The sequence below is a fragment of the Oncorhynchus masou genome, chromosome 17 (assembly GCF_036934945.1).
Source record: "Oncorhynchus masou masou isolate Uvic2021 chromosome 17, UVic_Omas_1.1, whole genome shotgun sequence".
NCBI lineage: Eukaryota > Metazoa > Chordata > Actinopteri > Salmoniformes > Salmonidae > Oncorhynchus > Oncorhynchus masou.
The window spans coordinates 23444629-23467239 of NC_088228.1; the positions used below are offsets into that span (position 1 = coordinate 23444629).

General features: G+C 42.8%; 1 protein-coding gene across 1 annotated transcript in view; it reads left to right on the forward strand.

Moving 5' to 3' along the window:
- Window positions 1–3338: 3338 nt before the first annotated feature.
- Window positions 3339–22611, forward strand: part of LOC135558180 (cadherin-12-like) — a 32835-nt gene continuing 13562 nt past the window's right edge. The window contains exons 1-4 of the mRNA XM_064991915.1: window positions 3339–3420; window positions 9559–9826; window positions 20360–20654; window positions 22018–22137. Coding sequence (XP_064847987.1) covers window positions 9584–9826; window positions 20360–20654; window positions 22018–22137 — 658 coding nt within the window. The 5' untranslated portion in view covers window positions 3339–3420; window positions 9559–9583. The remainder of the gene's footprint in view (window positions 3421–9558; window positions 9827–20359; window positions 20655–22017; window positions 22138–22611) is intronic.

Below are 22611 nucleotides of genomic sequence, written 5' to 3' on the forward strand. Positions count from 1 at the left end.
CAAAAGTACAGTCACAACTACTCCCACTGGTTGCTTGCCAGACCTGTTATATCTACAGTATCTCTCCACCCTCTCTGATTATCCTGTTTACAAAAATGCACACACACACACACACACACACACACACACACACACACACACACACACACACACACACACACACACACACACACACACACACACACACACACACACACACACACACACACACACACACACACAGGGAGAGAGCACGACTCAGCCCACCATGTGTTAGGAGGATTAAATTGTGTTTCTCAGGGGGAACACCATGCCATCTGGACAGGGGTTGATCAGAGCAGGCAGGGGATTCACATTACTCCGTGAACAACAATCAAATTAAGACCACATTAGGAGAAAGGCAGAGGGTCAGACTCACAGAGAAACGCTATCATGCAATGTTATTATCAAAGTGTGCTACACACCACTACTACCAGTTGCAGTGGCTTAGTCTGTGGGGAGTTTTTAAAGGTCCAATGTAGCAGTTTTTATCAAATCATGTCTGGGAACAATTAAGTACCTTACTGTAACTGTTTCTAATTAAAATGGTAAAAAAGAAACAAAAATTGCTTCTTAGAAAATAGCCATTTCTGAAGTAAGAATTGTGCTAGGACTGTCTGGCAGTGGTCCGCGTGGGAAGGGGGAAACTGAAAACTAGCTGTTATTGGCACAAAGGTTTGGAACTCTCTTTCTTATTCATCTATTAACTAATTGATCGTCTGGTGACGTGACCAGGTAGGAAAAATCTCCATACCAACAAAACAGGCTGAAATTTCAGGCAGTATTTTCAAACAGCTCTTACACTAAAAGGGCATTATCATCACTTTCCCAATTTCACAGTATTATCCCAACCTCATAGTGTGGAAATACACTCATCTTACAGTTTATTAGGTACACCAAACCCGTTCACGAAAATGGATCACTTCAACAGACAGTCATGTGGCCGTGGCTTGCTGTATAAAGCAGGCAGAGGGGTCATTGAGGCATTCAGTTACTGTTCTATTGACCGTTAGAATGGGCAAAAGTGAGTGTTGTATGAACGTCAGTGCCAGGCGGCTGCTCTCCTGGGCTTTTCACACACGACAGTGTCAAGGGTTTACCGAGAATGGTGCGACAAACAAAAATCATCCAGTCAGCGGCAGTCCTGTGGGAGAAAACAGCACTTTGATGAGTGTGGTCAAAGGAGAATGGCAAGAGTTGTGCAAGCTAGCAGGCGGGCCACAAACAGACAAATAACAGTGCAGCACAAAAGGGGTGTTCAGAACGGCATCTCGGAACGCACAAGTCGTTGATCCTTGTCACGGCTATTGCAGCAGACGACCACACCGGGTTCGACTCCTATGAGCTAAATAAAGAAGAAGCAGCTCCAGTGGGCATGCAATCACCAATACTGGGCAATTGAGGAGTGGGAAACATTGCCTGGTCCGTCAAATCCGGGTCCCTGTTGCGTCATGCTGATAACAGAGTCAAGATTTGGCGTAAGCAGCATGAGTCCATGGACCCATCCTGCCTGGTACACGGTGGTGGCGGTGGTGTACTGGTGTGGGGAATGTTTTCAACGGATGTTTCCGACACCTTGTATAATCCATGTCCCAAAGAATTTGGGCTGTTCTTGAGGCAAAGGGGTATCTGACCCGGTATTAGATGGGTGTACCTAATAAAAACTATCCGGTGAGTGTATATATAAAAGACAGAAAAATTATGTTTTTGACTGCAGTGGGCCTGTAAATTGGCCTAATGATGGACAAGACCATGTATTCCACTACTACTTCTAAGCGAGCAGGGAAAACATAATACCTTTGTCTGTCTGCGATGACACAAAGTACACAGATACCATGCCACTGGGAGAGCTGAACAGACCCCTTACACCCTCTGACTACATCCCAAATGGCACCCTATTCCCTATATAGTGCACTGACTTTGACCAGATTCATTTGGGCCATGGTCAAAAGTACTGTGCTACATTGGGAATAGGGTGCCATTTGGGACACAACACGTGTGATCTGGTGGTCGTGTGCTCTGTCTTAATTGCTTCCCAGCCATGTATGCTAAAGTACTTTCGTTCCATTACTGTAGGAACTGAGCTAGGGTTTAAATCCCTCTTTTCTGTCAGCATCCTAACCCATAATCCACCCACATCACTCTATCTCTCTAAACTGTAAACCATTTAAACTCTTGTTTGGGAGGCTCCGTATTCAAACAAAACATGACATTTAGCCCCTTCAGTGCATTTACAGTTTTATACAGTTCATGTAATTTTTGTGCTTTATTGACCAATTCTATTTTCATGGAATTACTTTGTTAAGTTGTTTTCATCACCCTGCTTACAATTGTTTTTACCTTAGTAATAAGAAGGTAGGGTAATCTTTTATTTTATCTTTGTGGCTGCTTGTCATAGGCTACAGTGTGTGAGATGACATGCCTTGCTGAGCCGTTTAGAAATGACACTATTTACAAACGAAAGCATTTTTTTCATTATCTCTTCCCTGATTTTGGAGAATACAGCTCTCAGAGAACCAACCAACGAATGAGGGCCAGAGCTAGACAAGGAGGAAATGATGAGAGAAAAATGTGGAATCCAAAATAGGTCAGCCCATAATGAAGGACATCATACATCAAAAGCTATTTTAAAACATTGAGAACTGGAGCTTTTCTATAAAAAAATGGATAAAGTGCATTCATATGAGTTTCTCTAATCTATCAATTTCTGAAGACTAGAATATGTAACATTTCATTTCTTAACGAGCCTGTAGCCCACTTTAGTCACACACGCACACACGCACACACACATACACACACCCCCTACATGACAGCGCCTCATCAACCCTTGTGTCAGTAATTGAGTCTTTACCATCAAAGTCTCATGGCTCTAGCAAGCTCCTCAAATTATGAACACAACAGAGCACATCACTGGCTGGATCCAGCAGGGAGTGGGTTCCTCCCCTCTACTAATGCAGGAAACTAGAGGTGGGAGGACGATTCCAGACCAGCATGGGGACCTTAGGGGATCGAGACTCTCTGACACCCACTTCAACTATATTCACAACACACGGAACAGGAGCATATCAGAGTGCTGGGCTTGCAGCTTGGCTTGACGCTCTGTGCACTGCTGAGCACTCCTGAACACAATAGTACTACATACAGCTGATACTCAATCTCTCATTTTTCATCTCTCCTCCACACTCATCTGCTGCGAGATAGTGAGAAGAAAGAGTGTGAGAGAGAGAAATATATACATATATATAGAGAGAGAGAGAGTGTGTGTGTGTGTGTGTGTGTGTGGGTTGTAAGTCTGAATGTGTTCTTTGCTCGCAAGGGAGTTGCATTGCTTTTGCCATCAGACATTTGGATTAATCTGGTTTTAAAGCGCACCAGCCGGAGAGCCTGGGAGAGACAGTCAAGGTATGTGTCACTGTTAGTGTCCTTAGTTGTTTTGTTGTTGTTTTTTTAGGATAATTTCTTTTTATTTGGCAACAGAGAAGTGGAGTAGTTATACCCACTGGGGTAGATGCTGAAGGTTGATGTTTAGTTTGAGAGAGTTCCAATTAATTTCACTGTTTCATCAAAATAATAATTGAACTAAATATTTTATCTTTAAGAAGATAAGATATATAAAGAAAAGATATGAAAGTAATTAAATAAGAAATGACCTGTATAGTAGCAAATCAATTCTGTCCATATCACTATAGGACATACAGCCTACTAACTCTATCTAGCTCACATGGAGTGTGCCTACATGGATTCATTTAGAGATTTATTGCATTTGAACGGAAAACATGCAGCAGGTCAGTCAATGGTATTGAGCTCAATGATCTGCACTGGATGAAATTGATGCAAATGGTGCAGGTATTCAAATAGAGTGCACTGAATTCCATATTAGGCTGGTATTCTCTCTGTGTGTATTTAAATGGTAAACACAAATGCAGATGTAAGATACTAATTTGACCCATTTTGCTACAGCAGTAAAATGATCCAGCAGCAACAGGAAATGTAAACTCTATTTGGATTATAATTCATCCACATTTCTGTAAGGTTGATACATTTTTTTTGAAAGCCTTTTTAAACCTCAAATACACTAAAAGTTTTACATTCAAGTTCTCCTGCAACAGGGTGATCAAAATAGGATCCTTCATCTGTATGTGAAAAGAAGACAACTGCTTCAGTTTCTTTCTGTTCTCTGCTGTTTTTAGCGCAGATTGACATTTATTGTCATGAGTCTTGTCTTGGAGGCAGAACTGAGCCATTTCCCCTTAGATAGGCCAACTGCAAAGTCAAAATTGGCAATATTATAAAAATTCATGAAAACAAAAATGTGCTTAATTTAAGATTAGGGCTAGGAAATATATATTGTGTTAGCAGTGTGGTTACGGTTAGGGTTAATGTTTAAAATCAGATTTTATGACTTTGTGGCTATCCCAGCTTGCGACCACTCTGCAGAGCTGACTCCAGAACAAACATTCATGACGAAAAATGCCAACCTGAGTTTGTATCTTTTATCTTTACTTTCTATTTATTTGTATTTATTAAGGATCCCCATTAGCTGCTGCCAAGGCAACATCTACTCTTCCTGGGGTCAAGCAACATTAAGATCACAGGAGGTTGGTGGATCCTTAATTGGGGAGGACGGGCTCGTGGTAATTGCTGGAGCGGAATAGGTGGAATGGTATCAAATACATCAAACACATGGTTTGATGCCATTCCAATTGCAACGTTCCAGACATTATGAGCCGTCCTCCCCTCAGCAGCCGCCACTGATTAAGATGTATGAACACACTATATGCCCAAGCATTGGTTCTTGCCTTCACTGCATTAATAACATATGAGAGTAGGCTACAATAGACCCTGCTAGCACATTTAGTTCTTTGGAAGTTGTAGGAACGTACGTTTATGGTTTCCCATTAATTCTGGGAACAAAGTGATATGTTTCCTGACATGTAAAACTGAACATTTTTTAAATGTTCTGAGAATGGAAGTGAACATTTTCTCTGTTCTAGCAAACATATTTTTTTGTTACGTTGCAGGGAAGTTCTGAGGACGTTTTACTATGGTTCCCTGGATGTTTTCCAGGGAGGTTTTATTAACGTTCTGAGAACAGAAATTAACATTTTAACTGAATATTTCAATAATGCTAGCTTATTTGAATTGTTTTGAACTCCAAGCACAGACAGGACAATTAATTTGCTTACGCATTAAATCATGCAACACACATTTTTCTTTATTGTGGCACGATATCGGTGAGATTTGAACGTATTATTTTTTATTTTCTCCCCATGGGATTAGTCCACTGCGCCACCAGGATGGAGCTAGCATCCTATGTTTCTTTTACTCATACAAAGCTGCTAATTTTTGTCTGTTCAAACAAACCCTATTTCAAAGGAAACAAGCACTCATTAAGATCAGGTGTGGCCAATTAGTGGGCGAGGCCAACACACCTGAACACACGTAGCAAGTTTTGTTGACGCTGAGAACAGAATGTATATGTTTTTAAAGGACAATCTTAAAACGTTCCTAGAACGTTACTAATGTTTCTTGTGGTTTTAGGGAACATTTTCTTAACGTTTTGAGAACATGACTTTAAATTGAACCATGAGGAAACCTGCAGAAACCAACATAAAGTTGGTTCAAGAACATTGTTTCAGAACTTTCTATGAACTATTTGAGAACATTCTCAATGTCAAACCAGTTGGAGAACGTTCCTAGAACATTATCAACATTGAAATTAAAGTGTAACCATGTTTTAACTTTTAGTAAACGTTCTGTTAAAGTAATTAAATACCAAGAAAATAATGTTTCTTTGTCAAGTTCCATAGATGGGCTGAGAATGTTCCAAAGCCAAACAACTATCCTGCACCATTCCCAGAAATTTGTTAGAAGGTTGTATGCAAAATAATCATAGGACAACCACTCTCTCACCAAGCTCTAAGAAACATATGGTTCTCGGAACGTTCTGTGCTAGCTGGGGAATATCTGACTCTCCACTTTTCATAAAAAATATGTATTTATTTACTTTTTTGAAAAGGCCGGTTTTTAGCACAGACATCACCGACACATGATGTGTGCATTTCTTTATGACTTGCCTCAGTATGTAATGGAGTTAATTGACTAACATATCCACACAAAATAAAGTTGGTCAAACCATAAAGATAATTGGCCATATTCTATAAAACATTGAACATTCAGCATAATCCCTAAATGATTAATGTACCATAAGGGCATCTCAGACCATCCATTCATGTTTCTGGTGATGTTTGTGCCTTTGGCCTTGACTTAAATATATGATTATGCTCAGAGGTTACTGTACAGTACATATAAGCCTGAGTTTCACATGTTGGTGCACTACCGAAAACACTGTTCATCTAGGCTATGCTGGTTCATATTGGAATCTACATCATATGACAAATGGGCTCTTATGTAACAAGATTGCAGTCAAGCAAAACCATTTCCTTTGTCTCGGAATATTGATGCAGCAACAAAATGACATGAAATTGTGTTATACAGCACAAAGATGTCTCCTAGAAAAGAGCTATTGTGAGTGATAGTTTAAGCTTTGTAATTGTCTGTGTCCTTGTACGCCTGTCGTTGCAAACTTGTTCTTCGTTTTTATCTAAAAGTTTTAACACAGGATGCACATACAACAACTACAAGTCTGTTATTGCTTACTGTAGTCTGTTACATGTATTCAATTCAATATAGTTCAGCCAGCACAAAAATGTTGGCTTCTGCCTTTCTCAAGGGATAATGTTGGATCTCTCAACACATCTCTCAACCAACAGTTCTGGAGACCTCAATCTAACTCAGCCTGACATTGTCTGGGAGTTTAAGGATAATTCTGTTGGATTAGGGGTGGCTTTCTGTTAAGTCACATGTTTGTGCAGTAAGGGGGTTGGTTGAGCCCTCGTTGGCCAGTGTTAGTGCAGTGCAGGCTCCCGCAAATCACAAACTAGTCTGTTCCCATAAGGCCTTCTGCTCCGAGGGCAGACACTACAGGAGACATCTCACATTGTCTGTAAAATAACACTGATGACTGATGATGGCCTGCTGATTAGGACAAACAATAGTTGATAGGACACAACAATAAAAAAAAGTCATATGGATGCAGGTACTATATTCAACAAGGTCATCCAACACATGTTCTCAGTCAGTTTTTATTTTATTTAACCAGACAACACAACTCTTAGCTCCCTCAGTAGATGCCTACTGGAGATCTTATTTGTATTGATTTTAATCTTTTTAATTAATTTTTCTTATTAACACTTTGTTCTAGCTAGCTATTTGTGTAGGTAGCTATCAAGTAAACCCAGTTAAGAACAAATTCTTATTTACAATGACGGCCTACCGGGGATCAGTGGGGTAACTGCCATGTTCAGGGGCAGAACGACAGATTTTTACCTTGTCAGCTCAGGGATTCGATCCAGCAACCTTTTGGTTACTGGCCCAATGCCCTAACCATTAGGATACATACCGCCCCAATTTTTTTTGTGATCGTCATTCGGTGACCACTAAACTTAGGAAACTGGGATATGGAATAGTCGAGTGCGACAAGACACAAGGACATTTTGTTCAATCTTGGGATAAGAATGGCGGGGGTTTAGCCCTCAGAGAATACAGCAATGGATGCACAATAACCTGTCAACCAAGGACTGTAGCCTACCATCGCCTTTCAACAGACAACACAGGAAGAATGCATTCAGATTGGGAGCACAATGAAGGAGAGAAACTGTACTGTAAATTTGTATAAACCTGATGCTAAAAATAAACCGGTCTGTTGAAGCAGATTTGTAGAGGGAAGGATTGAAGTAAAGAGGGATGAGGGGCGGGATCAGTGAATGTGGGCCTATACAGTACCTATCATTCAGTACTATGCATGCAGACACTGCACTGTAAACAACTAACACTAGTGTATAATGTCTATGAGGGTGTCTATGAGGATTTTAATTTGAGTCAGTTTGCTACAGCAGGAAAATAATCCTGCAGCAGTGGGAATTGTGAATTATTATGTGGATTATAACTCATGTATACTTTTTTGCAGGGTGGTTGATACAGTTTATGTTGGGGTAAATCAGGTCTGAAATTTTTAAGTGGAAATTACAAACTTTAGAACACTTTTTGAATACACCACAAGTTTGCATTTCCTGCTGTGCAGGAAAATTATCATCAACAGAATAGTGATCAAATTAAGATCCAACATCTGTATGTAGGTGGAGAGGTGACAGGAATTCTACTTGATTATGCAATATGAAAATTGTTCTCTATTCTCTAGTATGCAGTTGTTGTTAGATATGCAGGAATGTCACATACTCCATGCAATGTAAATTACAAATTCAAACCACTAACAGAGAAACTGAATCCTTGACATCTAGCTTTTGCACTGCGTCCTCCAGATCAATCGAAGTAAGCATATGCCGATTAAAACACCTGGCTTTCTGAGCAATCTTTTGAATTACTAAAACATGCACAGATCAAATACACCACTTGATCAGCGTTCCATGCGGTGTATTCGATCTGGGCATGTGCCAGCACTAGTAGTGCAAGGCTTCCTCTTATGCGCGAGTGAAGTCAGTTCGGAAAAACTGACAGTATGCATCATCTTACAAAATGTTTTCACATACAAACTTTAAATGTCCGAACTCAGAATCAAATAGGTTTCGCAAAAATAACATGGCCACTATGGTAGGACGTTTATTTTGATTGCTGGTTTTCTGCATTAACAAAAGTTCCATCAGGTAGCCTGATTTCAGACGAGTCCATGTAAACAAGATGAAAAGGGAAATCATTCTTTTTGCGAAGCATGTAAACATTTTAAACACACTTTTATGTTAATCTGACTATGCACAATAATTGTATTCTTGTGTGTATGTAATCGTGCTTAGGGAGTCTCTTTATTTTATCTGATCTACCTTTCCTCTGTGTGTGCGACTGTGTTTGATGTTTGCTCCTGCTCCACTAAATTCGCATTGCCTGACTTGCAGAGTTAAATGCACTCCTGAGGACCAATTTGCTCATGTTTCGTTTTCACTGAATCATGATCCGTAAAATCCCTCCAGTAAGACACTGTCAAGCTTGACTAGACAAACATATAACGTGTATTATGACCTCAATTATGAAATAAATTGGAGTAGACACAGCCTGAACAGATTTTGTTAAACAATGTTGATGAGTTGCTGATCGGGCAGTTATGAGATAGGACTGTTTGAAGTACTGCTGCTTATAACAATGTATGACAATGTATTACGTAGCCTCGTCCTAGGCTCTATTACCGCATAGACTGAGAGACAGGTTTGACAGAGAGAGTCGGTTGGTGGAGGAGATGACTTTCCATGTTGCCTTGTAACTACTTCAACTGCAGTGTAAAGTCAGACCATGACACTCCTCTTTCCACCAGCAGACTAAAGATCAATGAGGACTAGTTGAGTGAGAAACCAAAGATCCTGTAGGCAAATCTAACAATGTCACCACAACATCCCCCCAATCCCCTTCTACCTTGGGTCTACAACCCAGCTGTTATTGTCTAACTCACAGTCTCTCACTGAAATTCAACAGAGATCCTCCACTGCCCAGATTGCCAATGATCACAAGGAACGGTCTCCTGCTGGTCTTTTGGTTTCTCTTGGACAAAGGCTTCCTGGCTCCCCTTCACTCTCCACCCCAAAGCAGGATGGGAAGAGAGCACCACCTGAGGGGCATGGCAGGACTGGGACTGAAGAGACATGGGGCGTCAGGGGTTCAGAGGGTAAAGCGAGGATGGGTGTGGAACCAGTTCTTTGTACTGGAGGAATATATGGGTTCTGAACCACAGTACGTTGGAAAGGTAAGGCCATTTTAGGGTTCTGGTTCTCTAAGACTGATCAATATACAGTTGAAGTCAGAAGTTTACATACACTTAGGTTGGAGTCATTAAAACTAATTTTCCAAACACTCCACAAATTTCTTGTTAACAAACTATAGTTTTGGCAAATCAGTTAGGACATCTACTTTGTGCATGACACAAGTAAGTTTTCCAACAATTGCTTACAGACATATTATTTCACTTATAATTCATTATATCACAATTCCAGTGGGTCAGAAGTTTACATACACTAAGATGACTGTGCCTTTAAACAGCTTGGAAGATTTAAAAAAATTATGTAATGTCTTTAGAAGCTTCTGATAGGCTAATTGACATCATTTGAGTCAATTGGAGGTGTTTCAGTGGATGAATTTCAAGGCCTACCTTCAAACTCAGTGCATCTTTGGTTGACATCATGGGAAAATCAAAATAATTCAGCCAAGACCTTTTGTAGACCTCCACAAGTCTGGTTCATCCTTGAGAGCAATTTCCAAACCCCTGAAGGTACCATGTTCATCTGGACAAACAATAGTACGCAAGTATAACAATATGGGACCACACAGCCGTCATACCGCTCAGGAAGGAGACGCGTTCTGTCTCCTAGAGATGAACATACTTTGGTGCGAAAAGTGCAAATCAATTCCAGAACAACAGCAAAGTGCCTTGTGAAGATGCTGGAGGAAACCGGTACAAAAGTATCTATATCCACAGTAAATCGAGTCCTATACCGACATATCCTGAATGGCTGCTCAGCAAGGAAGAAGCCACTGCTCCAAAACCACCATGAAAAATCCAGAGTATGGTTTGCAAATGCACATGGGGACAAAGATCGTACTTTTTGGAGAAATGTCCTCTGGTCTGAAGAAACAAATATAGAACTGTTTGGCCATAATAACCGTCATTATGTTTGGAGGAAAAAACGGGGCTTGCAAGCTGAAGAACACCATCCTAACCGTGAAGCACGGAGGTGGCAGCATCATGTTGTGGGAGTGCTTTGCTGCAGGAGGGACTGGTGCACTTCACAAAATAGATAGCCTCATGAGCAAGGAAAATTATGTGGATGTATTGAAGCAACATCTCAAGACATCAGTCAGGAAGTTAAGGCTTGGTCGCAAATGGGTCTTCCAAATGGACAATGACCCCAAGCATACTTCCAAATTTGTGGCAAAATGGCTTAAGGACAACAAAGTAAAGGTATTGGAGTGGCATCACAAAGCCCTGACCTCAATCCTATAGAAAATGTGTGGGCAGAACTGAAAAAGCGTGTACAAACAAGGAGGCCTATAAACCTGACTCAGTTACACCTGCTCTGTCAGGAGGAATGTGCCAAAATTCACCAAACATATGGGAAGCTTGTGTAAGACCTCCCAAAACGTTTGACCAAAGTTAAACAATTTAAAGGCAATGCTACCAAATACTAATTGAGTTTATGTAAACTTCTGACCCACTGGGAATGTGATGAAAGAAATAAAAGCTGAAATAAATCATTCTCTCTACTATTATTCTGACATTTCACATTCTTAAATAAAGTGGTGATCTTAACTGACCTAAGACAGGGAATTTTACTAGGGTTAAATTTCAATAATTGTGAAAAACTGAATTTAAATGTATTTGGCTAAGGTGTATGTAAACTTCCGACTTCAACTGTACACCTCTGTTTAACCTCTGCCTTCACTCCTCTGATGAGAGTTTGAGGTAAGAAATCTAACAGAAGAGGAGTTCAAACGCTTGGGCATCTGTTCTTTAAGACTAAAAGAATATACCAATAAGCAGCACGACACAAATCACATCAAATTGCTTGGGCTGCTTGATCGGTTCTGGCTGTGACTTTTGCAATTTTCTCAGTATCATCTCTAATTATCCACACACAAAGGAGGTTAAAGAGTGTTTTGTGCCATTCTAAAACAAATTTCAAGAGGCATTAAGAACCATCCTGGAATCTGGCACTTCCAGCTCAAATGGGATAATGTTTTAGATTGACTTGTCAGCTGCTGATGCCAAGGCAATCTACTACGGCCTTTCTCAGTACTCACGGTCCCGCTGGATGTGTTTCCGTTGGCTGAGAAAGGAGGGATGGGACACATTGTCAAACTGATGCTACCGCTGCTGCTTTAAAATTACTGAGTGATTCACTCCTCACAGTGTGTGTCCCCCAAATGGCACCCTATTTCCTACATAGCGCACTCCCTTAGACCAGGGCGGCCATAGGGCTCATATCAAAAACAGTGCACCATACATGGAAAAGGGTGCCATTTGGGACATACCCAGTTTCTGTGTTGAGAATGAGGACGACAGCATTGAGCCGTGCATGGCCAGCCCCGAGACCACAGATGAATCTGCTGCCAGTTAATAGGTGACAGTGTGAAGGATCAGGACCTTGATTATCACTGTGAGCTATATTTTTGGAAATGGGAACATAGATCAAATCTGGCTTGGAAACAGTGTGACTGCCAGGTCATTGGGAGAATCCTAATTGCATACTTCTCTTGCCTAGCCTTCTTCTCTAAACCCATTGGAGGAGAAGGTCAGAGGGGAGAGAGACCAATGGGTTTGAGAAGGATGCGAGACAAGAGGACGCAAGGAGTATGCAATTGAAATTCTCCCATGGATTCGCATTCAGCTAGGGAGCGCTGTCTAATGGCAACCATAACTCTATGGAGGCATATTGTTGTATATAATGATAATTTGCACATGAAGACTTTTCTCAGCCATTGCTTTGGTTATTGTTTCTAAATGTCACCTTTGTATTGAGATTTAGCGAGGCAATACTGTTATTTATAAACAGATTCAAAATGGACAACTTTACCAACAGGTAATGACCACAGCTTTGCTGGCAAAACAGGAAAACAAGCATTTTCTTCCCTAACACCTTTGTGTGAACATTTAAAAAAGAAAATGACTGCACCACAGTACCACATTGCCGAAAGCTCCTCTGCTGGGTTTGTCCCCATGCATTATGCAACCGTAGAGGCAGACACAGACACAGCTGAGCAGCAGAGTGAAAGAGCCACATTTAAACACTAGCTTACCTTATGCTCCTGAATCTGACGTTCAGCAAGCTTTAGAGGAAGACTATGTGCAACCGTACTCTGTACAATTATACAATCTACTTCTGGCCCCCATACTGAGCAAAGGCCATCTGCAAGGAAGACAGGGCTAGTTGGCTAGTCTGGTCTCAGCCAAAACACACTAAGCTTCTCTCTAGTCTAAATCCCTGGGTTAAATTGTCTGTGGTGCTTATGATCATTATAGCATGCTGGTTGAGTCTCTCAAGGACAGCCACTTCTTAAAGTACAACATTTTACTCCCGTTATCATATCATTTAGCATTTTGTATATGTCTGCTGCGCCACTGGCCTCCATGACCAGGGGTAAACTTTCACATTCGCAACCGTGTGCTTTATTTTGGACCATGCGTATGCTTCCGAGTGGTCGGGTAGGCTGTTTGGAGTGTTTTTCCGACTGGATAATTTTTTAAATAATAACTCAAAAAATATATGTCCCCCGCACTTCTAAAACAAAAGCTCCGCCCATGTCCATGACTATCCATTGCTGCAGGAGATGATAAACTGATCATCATTCGTTTTAATCAGGAAAAGAGCACACCGCTCATGCCCTTTTGAAGGAGAATATATCACCCCTTGCCCCCTATTCCTTATTGCTGGATAACCTTTTACAATGACACATTCATTTATCTTACAGGTGCCCCTGTGCGTGACTTTCAGACACTCAAATAACCACATTATGCATCAGATTGTATGGATTCGGCTAAATATCAACACGACATTCTATTCTATAACCGCGCTACTGCCAGACAGTTTCTCCATCCCAACACTGATTTGTACTCAGGGCACAAGCTATTCTTCTGCAGAAAAGCACTGGATGGATACTTTTAATAATTCTATTCAAATATGTATTTCCTCCCGATGTATTTTAAGCCAGACATTGTTCCTGTGGAGGTCTCATTGTTTTTACCACAAATGGCCGCAATTTTTGATTCACTTTAAAACTCATTATATCCAAACTCACTGTTTAAAAAAATTGTGTTCCGCCTGCTGAATGTGTTAGGTACATCAGACAGTAAATGCACATAAAAGAATGTGATGAGCAAATGTGTCTTGAGATTTCGCCCTCTGATTTAATTACATTAAATTCAGTGACTTTCTAAATAAACCATTCATCTCATGGAAAAGGTTTTATGGTCCTCTGCATGCTGAAACTGAATCACAGTGGTTATGTCCCAAATGGCACTCTATTCCCTATAATAATCAAATGGCACTCTATTCCCTATATAGTGCATTACTTTTGACCAGATCCCTATGGGCCCTGGTCAGAAGTAATGCAGTACATAGCGAAAAGAGTGGGGAATTTTATTGCTCTGTTGTTGTGGCTCATGGATTATATGCTACAGATGTAGGATTTTCATTTGCTACAGCAGGACAATGATCCAGCAGCAACAGGAAATGTGAATTATTATGTGGATTATAATTAACAGACATTGTTTGTAGGGGTTTATTTTTTGTAAGGGCAAACCAAGTCTGATATTTTAAAGTGGAAATTAAAAACTTTAGATCCTTTTAAAACGTTGAATACAGGTTGCATTTCCTTCTGTCAGAGGTGACAGCAATTCTACTTGATTATGGAATACGACAAGTATTCTCTTTTCTCTAGTATGCAGTTAGAAATGTAGGAATGTCACATACTCCATGCAATGTAAATTACAAAGTCAAAACACTAACAGAGAACTTGAATCCTTATTCTAGCTTTAGCACTGCCTCCTGCAGTTTCTGTCATTCACATAAAATAAAATCCATATTTGGGCTTACAGCTGAAGTCGGAAGTTTACATACACCTTAGCCAAATACATTTAAACTCAGTTTTTCACAATTCCTGACATTTAATCTGAGTAAAAAATTCCCTGACTGATCACTTGAGATGTTGCTTCAATATATCCACATACATTTCCTGCATCATGATGCCATCTGTTTTGTGAAGTGAACCAGTCGCTCCTGCAGCAAAGCACCTCCACAACATGATGCTGCCACCCCCGTGCTTCACGGTTGGGATGATGTCCTTTGGCTTGCAAGCCTCCCCATTTTTCCTCCAAACATAACAAAAGTCATTATTGTTTTCTATGTGTTTTCTATGTGTGAACGAGAGTCAGACCAAAATGCGGCGTGTAGATTGCGATCCATGTTTAATAAACTGAAGAAACACAAATCAAAATACAAACACTATAAAAACAATGAACGTAACGAAAACCGAAACCGCCTAATACTGGTGCAAACTAATACACGACAGACATAAGTACAAAAAGGACACTAAGGACAATCACCCACGAAACACTCAAAGAATATGGCTGCCTAAATATGGATCCCAATCAGAGATAACGATAAACACCTGCCTCTGATTGAGAACCACTTCAGACAGCCATAGACTTATCTAGAACACCCGACTAAGCTACAATCCCAATACCTATGAAAAACCCCCAAGACAAAACACACCACATACAAGAACCCATGCCACACCCTGGCCTGACCAAATAAATGAAGAAAAACACAAAATACTTAGACCAGGGCGTGACAGAAACCCCCCCCAAGGTGCTTCCCCCCGGGCGCACACAAAAACCCATAGGGGAGGGTCCGGGTGGGCGTCTGTCCACGGTGGCGGCTCCGGCGCGGGACGTGGACCCCACTCTATCAAAGTCTTAGTCCCTCTTCCTCGCATCCTTAGATAGGCCACCCTCGCCGCCGACCATGGCCTAGTAGTCCTCACCCAGGACCCCACTGGACTGAGGGGCAGCTCGGGACTGAGGGCAGCTCTGGACTGAGGGGCAGCTCTGGACTGAGGGGCAGCTCTGGACTGAGGGGCTGCTCGGGACTGAGGGGCAGCTCGGGACTGAGGGGAAGCTCGGGACTGAGGGGAAGCTCAGGCAGGTAGTTGGCTCTGGCAGATCCTGGCTGGCTGGCGGTTCTGGCAGAGTCTGGCTGACTGGCGGATCTGGAAGAGTCTGGCTGACTGGCGGATCTGGAAGAGTCTGGCTGACTGGCGGATCTGGAAGAGTCTGGCTGACTGGAGGATACTGGCAGACTGACGGATCTGGCTGCTCCATGCTGACTGGCAGCTCTGGCTGCTCCATGCAGACTGGCAGCTCTGGCGGCTTCTTGCAGACTGGCAGCTCTGGCGGCTTCTTGCAGACTGGCAGCTCTGGCAGCTCCATGCAGACTGGCAGCTCTGGCAGCTCCTTGCAGACTGGCAGCTCCTTGCAGACTGGCAGCTCCTTGCAGACTGGCAGCTCTAGCTGCTCCATGCATACTGGCAGCTCTGGCTGCTCCATGCAGACTGGCAGCTCTGGCCAGGCGGGAGACTCCGGCAGCGCTGTAGAGGAGGAAGGCTCTGGCAGCGCTAAACAGGCGGGAGACTCCGGCAGCGGCGGAGAGGAGGAAGGCTCTGGCAGCGCTGAACAGGCGGGAGACTCCGGCAGCGCAGGAGAGGAGGAAGGCTCTGGCAGCGCTGGAGAGGCGAGGCGCACTATAGGCCTGATGCGTGGTGCTGGCACTGGTGGTACTGGGCCGAGGACACGCACAGGAAGCCTGGTGCGGGGAGCTGCCACCGGAGGACTGGTGCGTGGCGGTGGTACTGGGTAGACCGGACCGTGCAGGCGCACTGGAGCTCTTGAGCACCGAGCCTGCCAGCCTTACCTGGTTGAATACTCCCGGTCGCTCTGCCAGTGCGGCGAGGTGGAATAGCCCGCACTGGGCTATGCAGGCGAACCGGGGACACCGTGCGCAAGGCTGGTGCCATGTAAGCCGGCCCAAGGAGACGCACTGGGGACCAGATGCGTAGAGCCGGCTTCATGGCATTTGGCTCGACGCTCACTCTAGCCCGGCCGATACGCGGAGCTGGAATATACCGCACCGGGCTATGCACCCGCACTGGGGACACCGTGCGCACCACAGCATACCACGGTGCCTGCCCGGTCTCTCTAGCCCCCCGGTAACCACAGGAAGTTGGCATAGGTCTCCTACCTAGCGTCGCCATACTCCCTGTGAGCCTCCCCCCCAAAAATTGGGGGGCTGACTCTCGGGCTTCCATCCGCGTCGCCGTGCTGCCTCCTCATACCAGCGCCTCTCTACTTTCTTCGCCTCCAGTTCTTCCTCGGGCGGCGATATTCTCCAGGCTGTGCCCAGGGTCCTTCTCCGTCTAGGATTTCCTCCCAAGTCCAGAAATCCTTATTATGTATCTCCTGCTGCTGCTGCCTGTTGACACGCCGCTTGGTCCTGTTGTGGTGGGTGATTCTGTTACGGTTTTCTATGTGTGAAGGAGAGTCGGACCAAAATGCGGCGTGTAGATTGCGATCCATGTTTAATAAACTGAAGAAACACAAATCAAAATACAAACACTACAAAAACAATGAACGTAACGAAAACCGAAACAGACTAATACTGGTGCAAACTAATACACGACAGACATAAGTACAAAAAGGACACTAAGGACAATCACCCACGAAACACTCAAAGAATATGGCTGCCTAAATATGGTTCCCTATCAGAGACAACGATAAACACCTGCCTCTGATTGAGAACCACTTCAGACAGCCATAGACTTATCTAGAACATCCCACTAAGCTACAATCCCAATACCTATGAAAAAACCCCAAGACAAAACACACCACATACAAAAACCCATGCCACACCCTGGCCTGACCAAATAAATGAAGAAAAACACAAAATACTTAGACCAGGGCGTGACAATTATGTCCTAACAGTTCTATTTTTGTTTCACCAAACCAGAGGACATTTCTCCAAAAAGTACGATCTTTGTCCCAATGTGCATTTGCAAACCGTACTCTGGCTTTTTTTATGTCCGTTTTGGAGCAGTGGCTTCTTCCTTGCTAAGCAGCCTTTCAGGTTATATTGATATAGGACTCGTTTTACTGTGGATATAGATACTTTTGTACCGGTTTCCTCCAGCATCTTCACATGGTCCTTTGCTGTTGTTCTGGGATTGATTTGCACTTTTCACACCAAAGTACGTTCATCTCTAGGAGACAGAACGCGTCTCCTTCCTGAGCGGTATGGACGGCTGTGTGGTCCCATGATGTGTAAACTTGCGTACTATGACGTCCCATGACGTCAAGCAAAGAGGCACTGAGTTTGAAGGTAGGCCTTAAAATACATCCACAAGTACACCTCCAATTGACTCAAATGATGTCAATTAGCCTATCAGAAGCTTTTAAAGCCATGACATCTTTTCTGGAATCTTCCAAGCTGTTTAAAGGCACAGTCACCTTAGTGTATGTAAACTTCTGACCCACTGGAATTGTGACACAGTGAATTTTAAGTGAAATAATCTGTCTGTAAACAATTGTTGGAAAACTTACTTGTGTCATGCACAAAGTAGATGTCCTAACTGAATTGCCAAAACTATCGTTTGTTAACAGGAAGTTTGTGGGGTGGTTTTATAAACTGTGTATGTAAACTTCCAACTTCAACTGTATGTGCTGGACACTGGCACAATGCATTGCATCTCTCATGCTCCTTTACATTGGGTATATTTACATGCACACTAATAATTAAATATTAAACTGATTATGTCAGTAGGCCAAGTCTGTAAATACACTACATGACTAAAAGTATGTTGACACCTACTAGTCGAACATCTCATTCCAAACTCATGGGCAATAATATGGACTCGGTCCCCCCTTTGCTGTTATAACAGCCTCCACTCTTCTGGGAAGGCTTTCCACTAGATGTTGGAACATCGTTGCGGGGACTTGCTTCCATTCAGCCACAAGAGCATTAATGAGGTTGGGCACTGATGTTAGGCGATTAGGCCTGGCTCGCAGTCGGCATTCCAATTCATCCCATAAGTGTTAGATAGGTTTGAAGTCAGGGCTAAGTGCTGGCCAGTCAAGTTTTTCCACACCGATTATTTTATCTCTGTATGGACCTCGCTTTGTGCACAGGGGCATTGTCATGCTGAAACAGGAAAGGGCCTTCCCCAAACTGTTGTCACAAAGTTGGAAGCAGAAAAGGCGGGCTGAACAGGCCCCCATTAACATCGATGGGGCTGTAGGGGAGCGGGTCAAGAGTTTCAAGTTCCTTGGTGTCCACATCACCAACAAACTATCATGGTCCAAACATACCAAGACAGTCGCGAAGAGGGCACGACAACACCTTTTCCCCCCCAGGAGACTGAAAAGATTTGTCATTGGTCCACAAATCCTCAAAAGGCTCTACAGCTGCACCATCGAGAGCATCCTGTCTGGTTGCATCACCACCTGGTATGGCAACTGCTCGGCATCTGACCGTACGGAGCTACAGAGGGTAGTGCGAACGGCCCAATACATCACTGGGGCCAAGCTTCCTGCCATCCAGGACTTATATAATAGGCGGAAAGTCCATAAAATTGCCAGAGACTCCAGTCTATGACTTGGGTGACTGTCTTCTCTGCTACCGCATGGCAAGCGGTACTGGAGCGCCAAGTCTAGGACCAAAAGGCTCCTCAACAGCTTCTACCGTCAAGCCATAAGACTGCTGAACAATTCAGAACATCGCCACCGGCCAAATTACTGTGATCCCCCCCCTCTCTTTTGTACACTCGCTGTTTGTCACCTACTGTATGCAAAGTCATTTTGCCCCCACCTTCATGTACAGATTGCCTCAACTAGCTTGTACCCCCACACACTGACTCTGTATTGGTTCCCACTGTATACAGCCTCGTTATTGTTATTCTTATTGTGTTACTTTTATTATTACTTTTTATTTTAGTCTAAATCTTTTCTTCTTCTGAACTGCACTGTTGGTTAAGGGCTTGTAAGTAAGCATTTCACGGTAAAGTCTACACTTGTTGTATTCGGCGCATGTGACAAATAACATTTTATTTGAGAATCATCTAGAATGTCATTGTATGCTGTAGCATTAAGATTTTCCTTCACTGGAACAAAGGGGCCAAGTCCAAACCATGAAAAACAGCCCGAGACCATTATTTCTCCTCCACCAAACTTTACATTTGGCACTATGCATTCGGGCAGGCATTCGGGCAGGTAGCGTTCTCCTGGATCCACCAAAACCAGACTGCTCCATAGTCCAATGTCAGCCAGCTTTAAACCACTCCAGCTGACGCTTGGCATTGCACATGGTGATCTTAGGCACATGGTGATCTTAGGCTTGTGTGCGGCTGTTGACCATGGAAACCCATTTCATGAAGCTCCCGGCGAACAGTTCTTGTGCTGACTTTGCTTCTAGAGTCATTTGGGAACTTGATAGTGAGTGTTGCAACCGAGGACAGACAATTTTTTTGGGAGTAGTAAAGTACCCTGAGATTCCTCACTTACTTGAATAACATAATGTTGTATAACAGAGGTACAACACAGTTGTGACAAGGCTGAAATCTAGCTCATGGAGAAGGTTGGGGAAATGTGAATACAACTAAAGTCACATAAATAACTAGGCCTAGTACATATATACATACTTTGATTCATTTACAAATACAACATGTTTTCTCTATTAAGCTTCACACAGACCTGGACAGGGATGCCAGTGAGGTGAAGTACACTCTCTCAGGAGAAGGAGCTGGCACCATCTTCACCATAGACCAGACGACGGGCGACATCCATGCCTTGATGGCTTTGGACAGAGAGGAGAAGTCTTACTACACATTACGAGCTCAGGCTGTGGACATGAACACAGGCAGGCCTCTGGAGCCTGAGTCTGAATTCATCATAAAAGTTCAAGACATAAATGACAATGAACCAAAGTTTTTAGAGGGTCCATATACAGCCAGTGTCCCAGAGATGTCTCCAGGAGGTAAGAAAGGCACCTATACTGTATTTTTTGGCTTGTACAAATCCATACGGGGTAAAGCTACTATGACAATGTTGGACAGTGCGCTACACTATGATATTTGACAGGTATCCTTTAGGACTACTGTACAGGCCTAGTTATACTGTCTACGATTTCATCGTCATAGAATCATATGACTGAGACCGACATAGGTTGGTTTAATGTCATTGCAGGCAGGTGGCCTTGATGTTTTCTGTTGTAAATGTTTTTGCAGTTGAAGGGAATAAAGTACACTATTTGCCACAAAAACACACATTAAAAGCCAGCAACATTCATTCACAGTAAATTGCAGTGGACTCGCCCAGTGTTGGTCATCTCGAACAAACCGCACCATTTTCTAAATGCTTGCATCGCGTGCTGAACATAATAAAATGAGCCGTTGTTTAAAGACCTAAACTGGGCTGCGACCGGGGTTGAATAACAAAACATTAAGTCAACTCAACAACATTGCTAACGATGTACTACTTTTAACTAGATGACTCCCCTGAATTCATATAAAATCGAAGTAAGGCCTTAAGTAGATTCTCCTACCTCGATCACTGAGCACAGGTGGGGTACCAGGCTCTGCCCATAACCAGCTAAACCCAACAAAACGTTACACACAGGTATTTAACATTCGCGCCCCTATCGCCGCAAACACTGGCACCAATACAGAGAGCACATGACCAGACGATGGAAGTGAGGGAACACAAACAAAAGACAAACGAGATTCAGTAAAGACAACATATACATCACAAGTGTTTACAAATGTTCATGAGCTCATGAACACTGCATACACAGGAAAATGCAACAGATGAATGACATGGAATAATGAAAGAAACACATTCTAAGGAGTGAAATGGCTAAACGTCAGTATGACACAAAACAACACTGGCATTTCGGTAATAGTAGCGAACTGAAACCATGTAATTTAACAAAACACTGTGCTGTAAATTATTGGGTAAGGTCTTAGAAAAGTGTCAATGATAAATACATTATTTAGCCTACAGGGTGAAATTAATAGACAAGACCTACACATTGATCTACATAAGAAGGTTAAATTAGGGATGGAGCGGCTCGGCCCCTGTGAGGTGAGGTTTATAACACCATAATCTCTTAATTCTCATCAAGTTTAAACCACGTGAAAGCTTCAGACACCAGCATTCATCCAAAAAGTCCAGCTAAATTGTCTTGCTTTGAATTACATCAGAAATCCTATAGTCTACATAGGTTACATTGCATGTCAGAATGTGTCGTTACGTTTGTTTTTCTTCATTAAAACGTAATGCTTGAAGTCACAAAAAGAAGAGCATTACTAACAGTTTCCTCCCCTTTGTCTGACACACAGGTACTTTTGTTATGCAGGTGACTGCCACAGATACTGACGACCCCACCTATGGGAATAGTGCACGGATCGTGTACAGTATCCTACATGGACAGCCTTACTTTTCAGTCGACTCCAAAACTGGTGAGATCACAACACAGTTCAAATCAAGGCACATCCACAATGTCACATGGAGAGATTTGAAAACCAAATGCAACTGGCTTTTATGTGACTGGCTTTTACAATGGCAAAATGTAAAGCTGTACCACTGGTGTAACCAAATTAAAACTCCAGGTTGCACAGCAATATACAAAAATGTCCGACCAAATTGGTCACACTTTAGAGCCCTGACCACTGCAATATCTTATTTTTATGTATTTGATTATTGTAGATACACTACATGGCCAAAAGTATGGGGCACTGGTTCGTCGAACATCTCGTTCCAAAATCATGGGCATTAATATGGAGCTGGTCCCCCATTTGCTGCAACAACAGCCTCCACTCTTCTGGGAAGGCTTTCCACTAGATGTTGGAACATTGCTGCAGGGACTTGATTCCATTCAACCACAAGAGTATTAGTGAGGTCGGGCACTTATGTTGTTCAGTTAAACCTGGTTC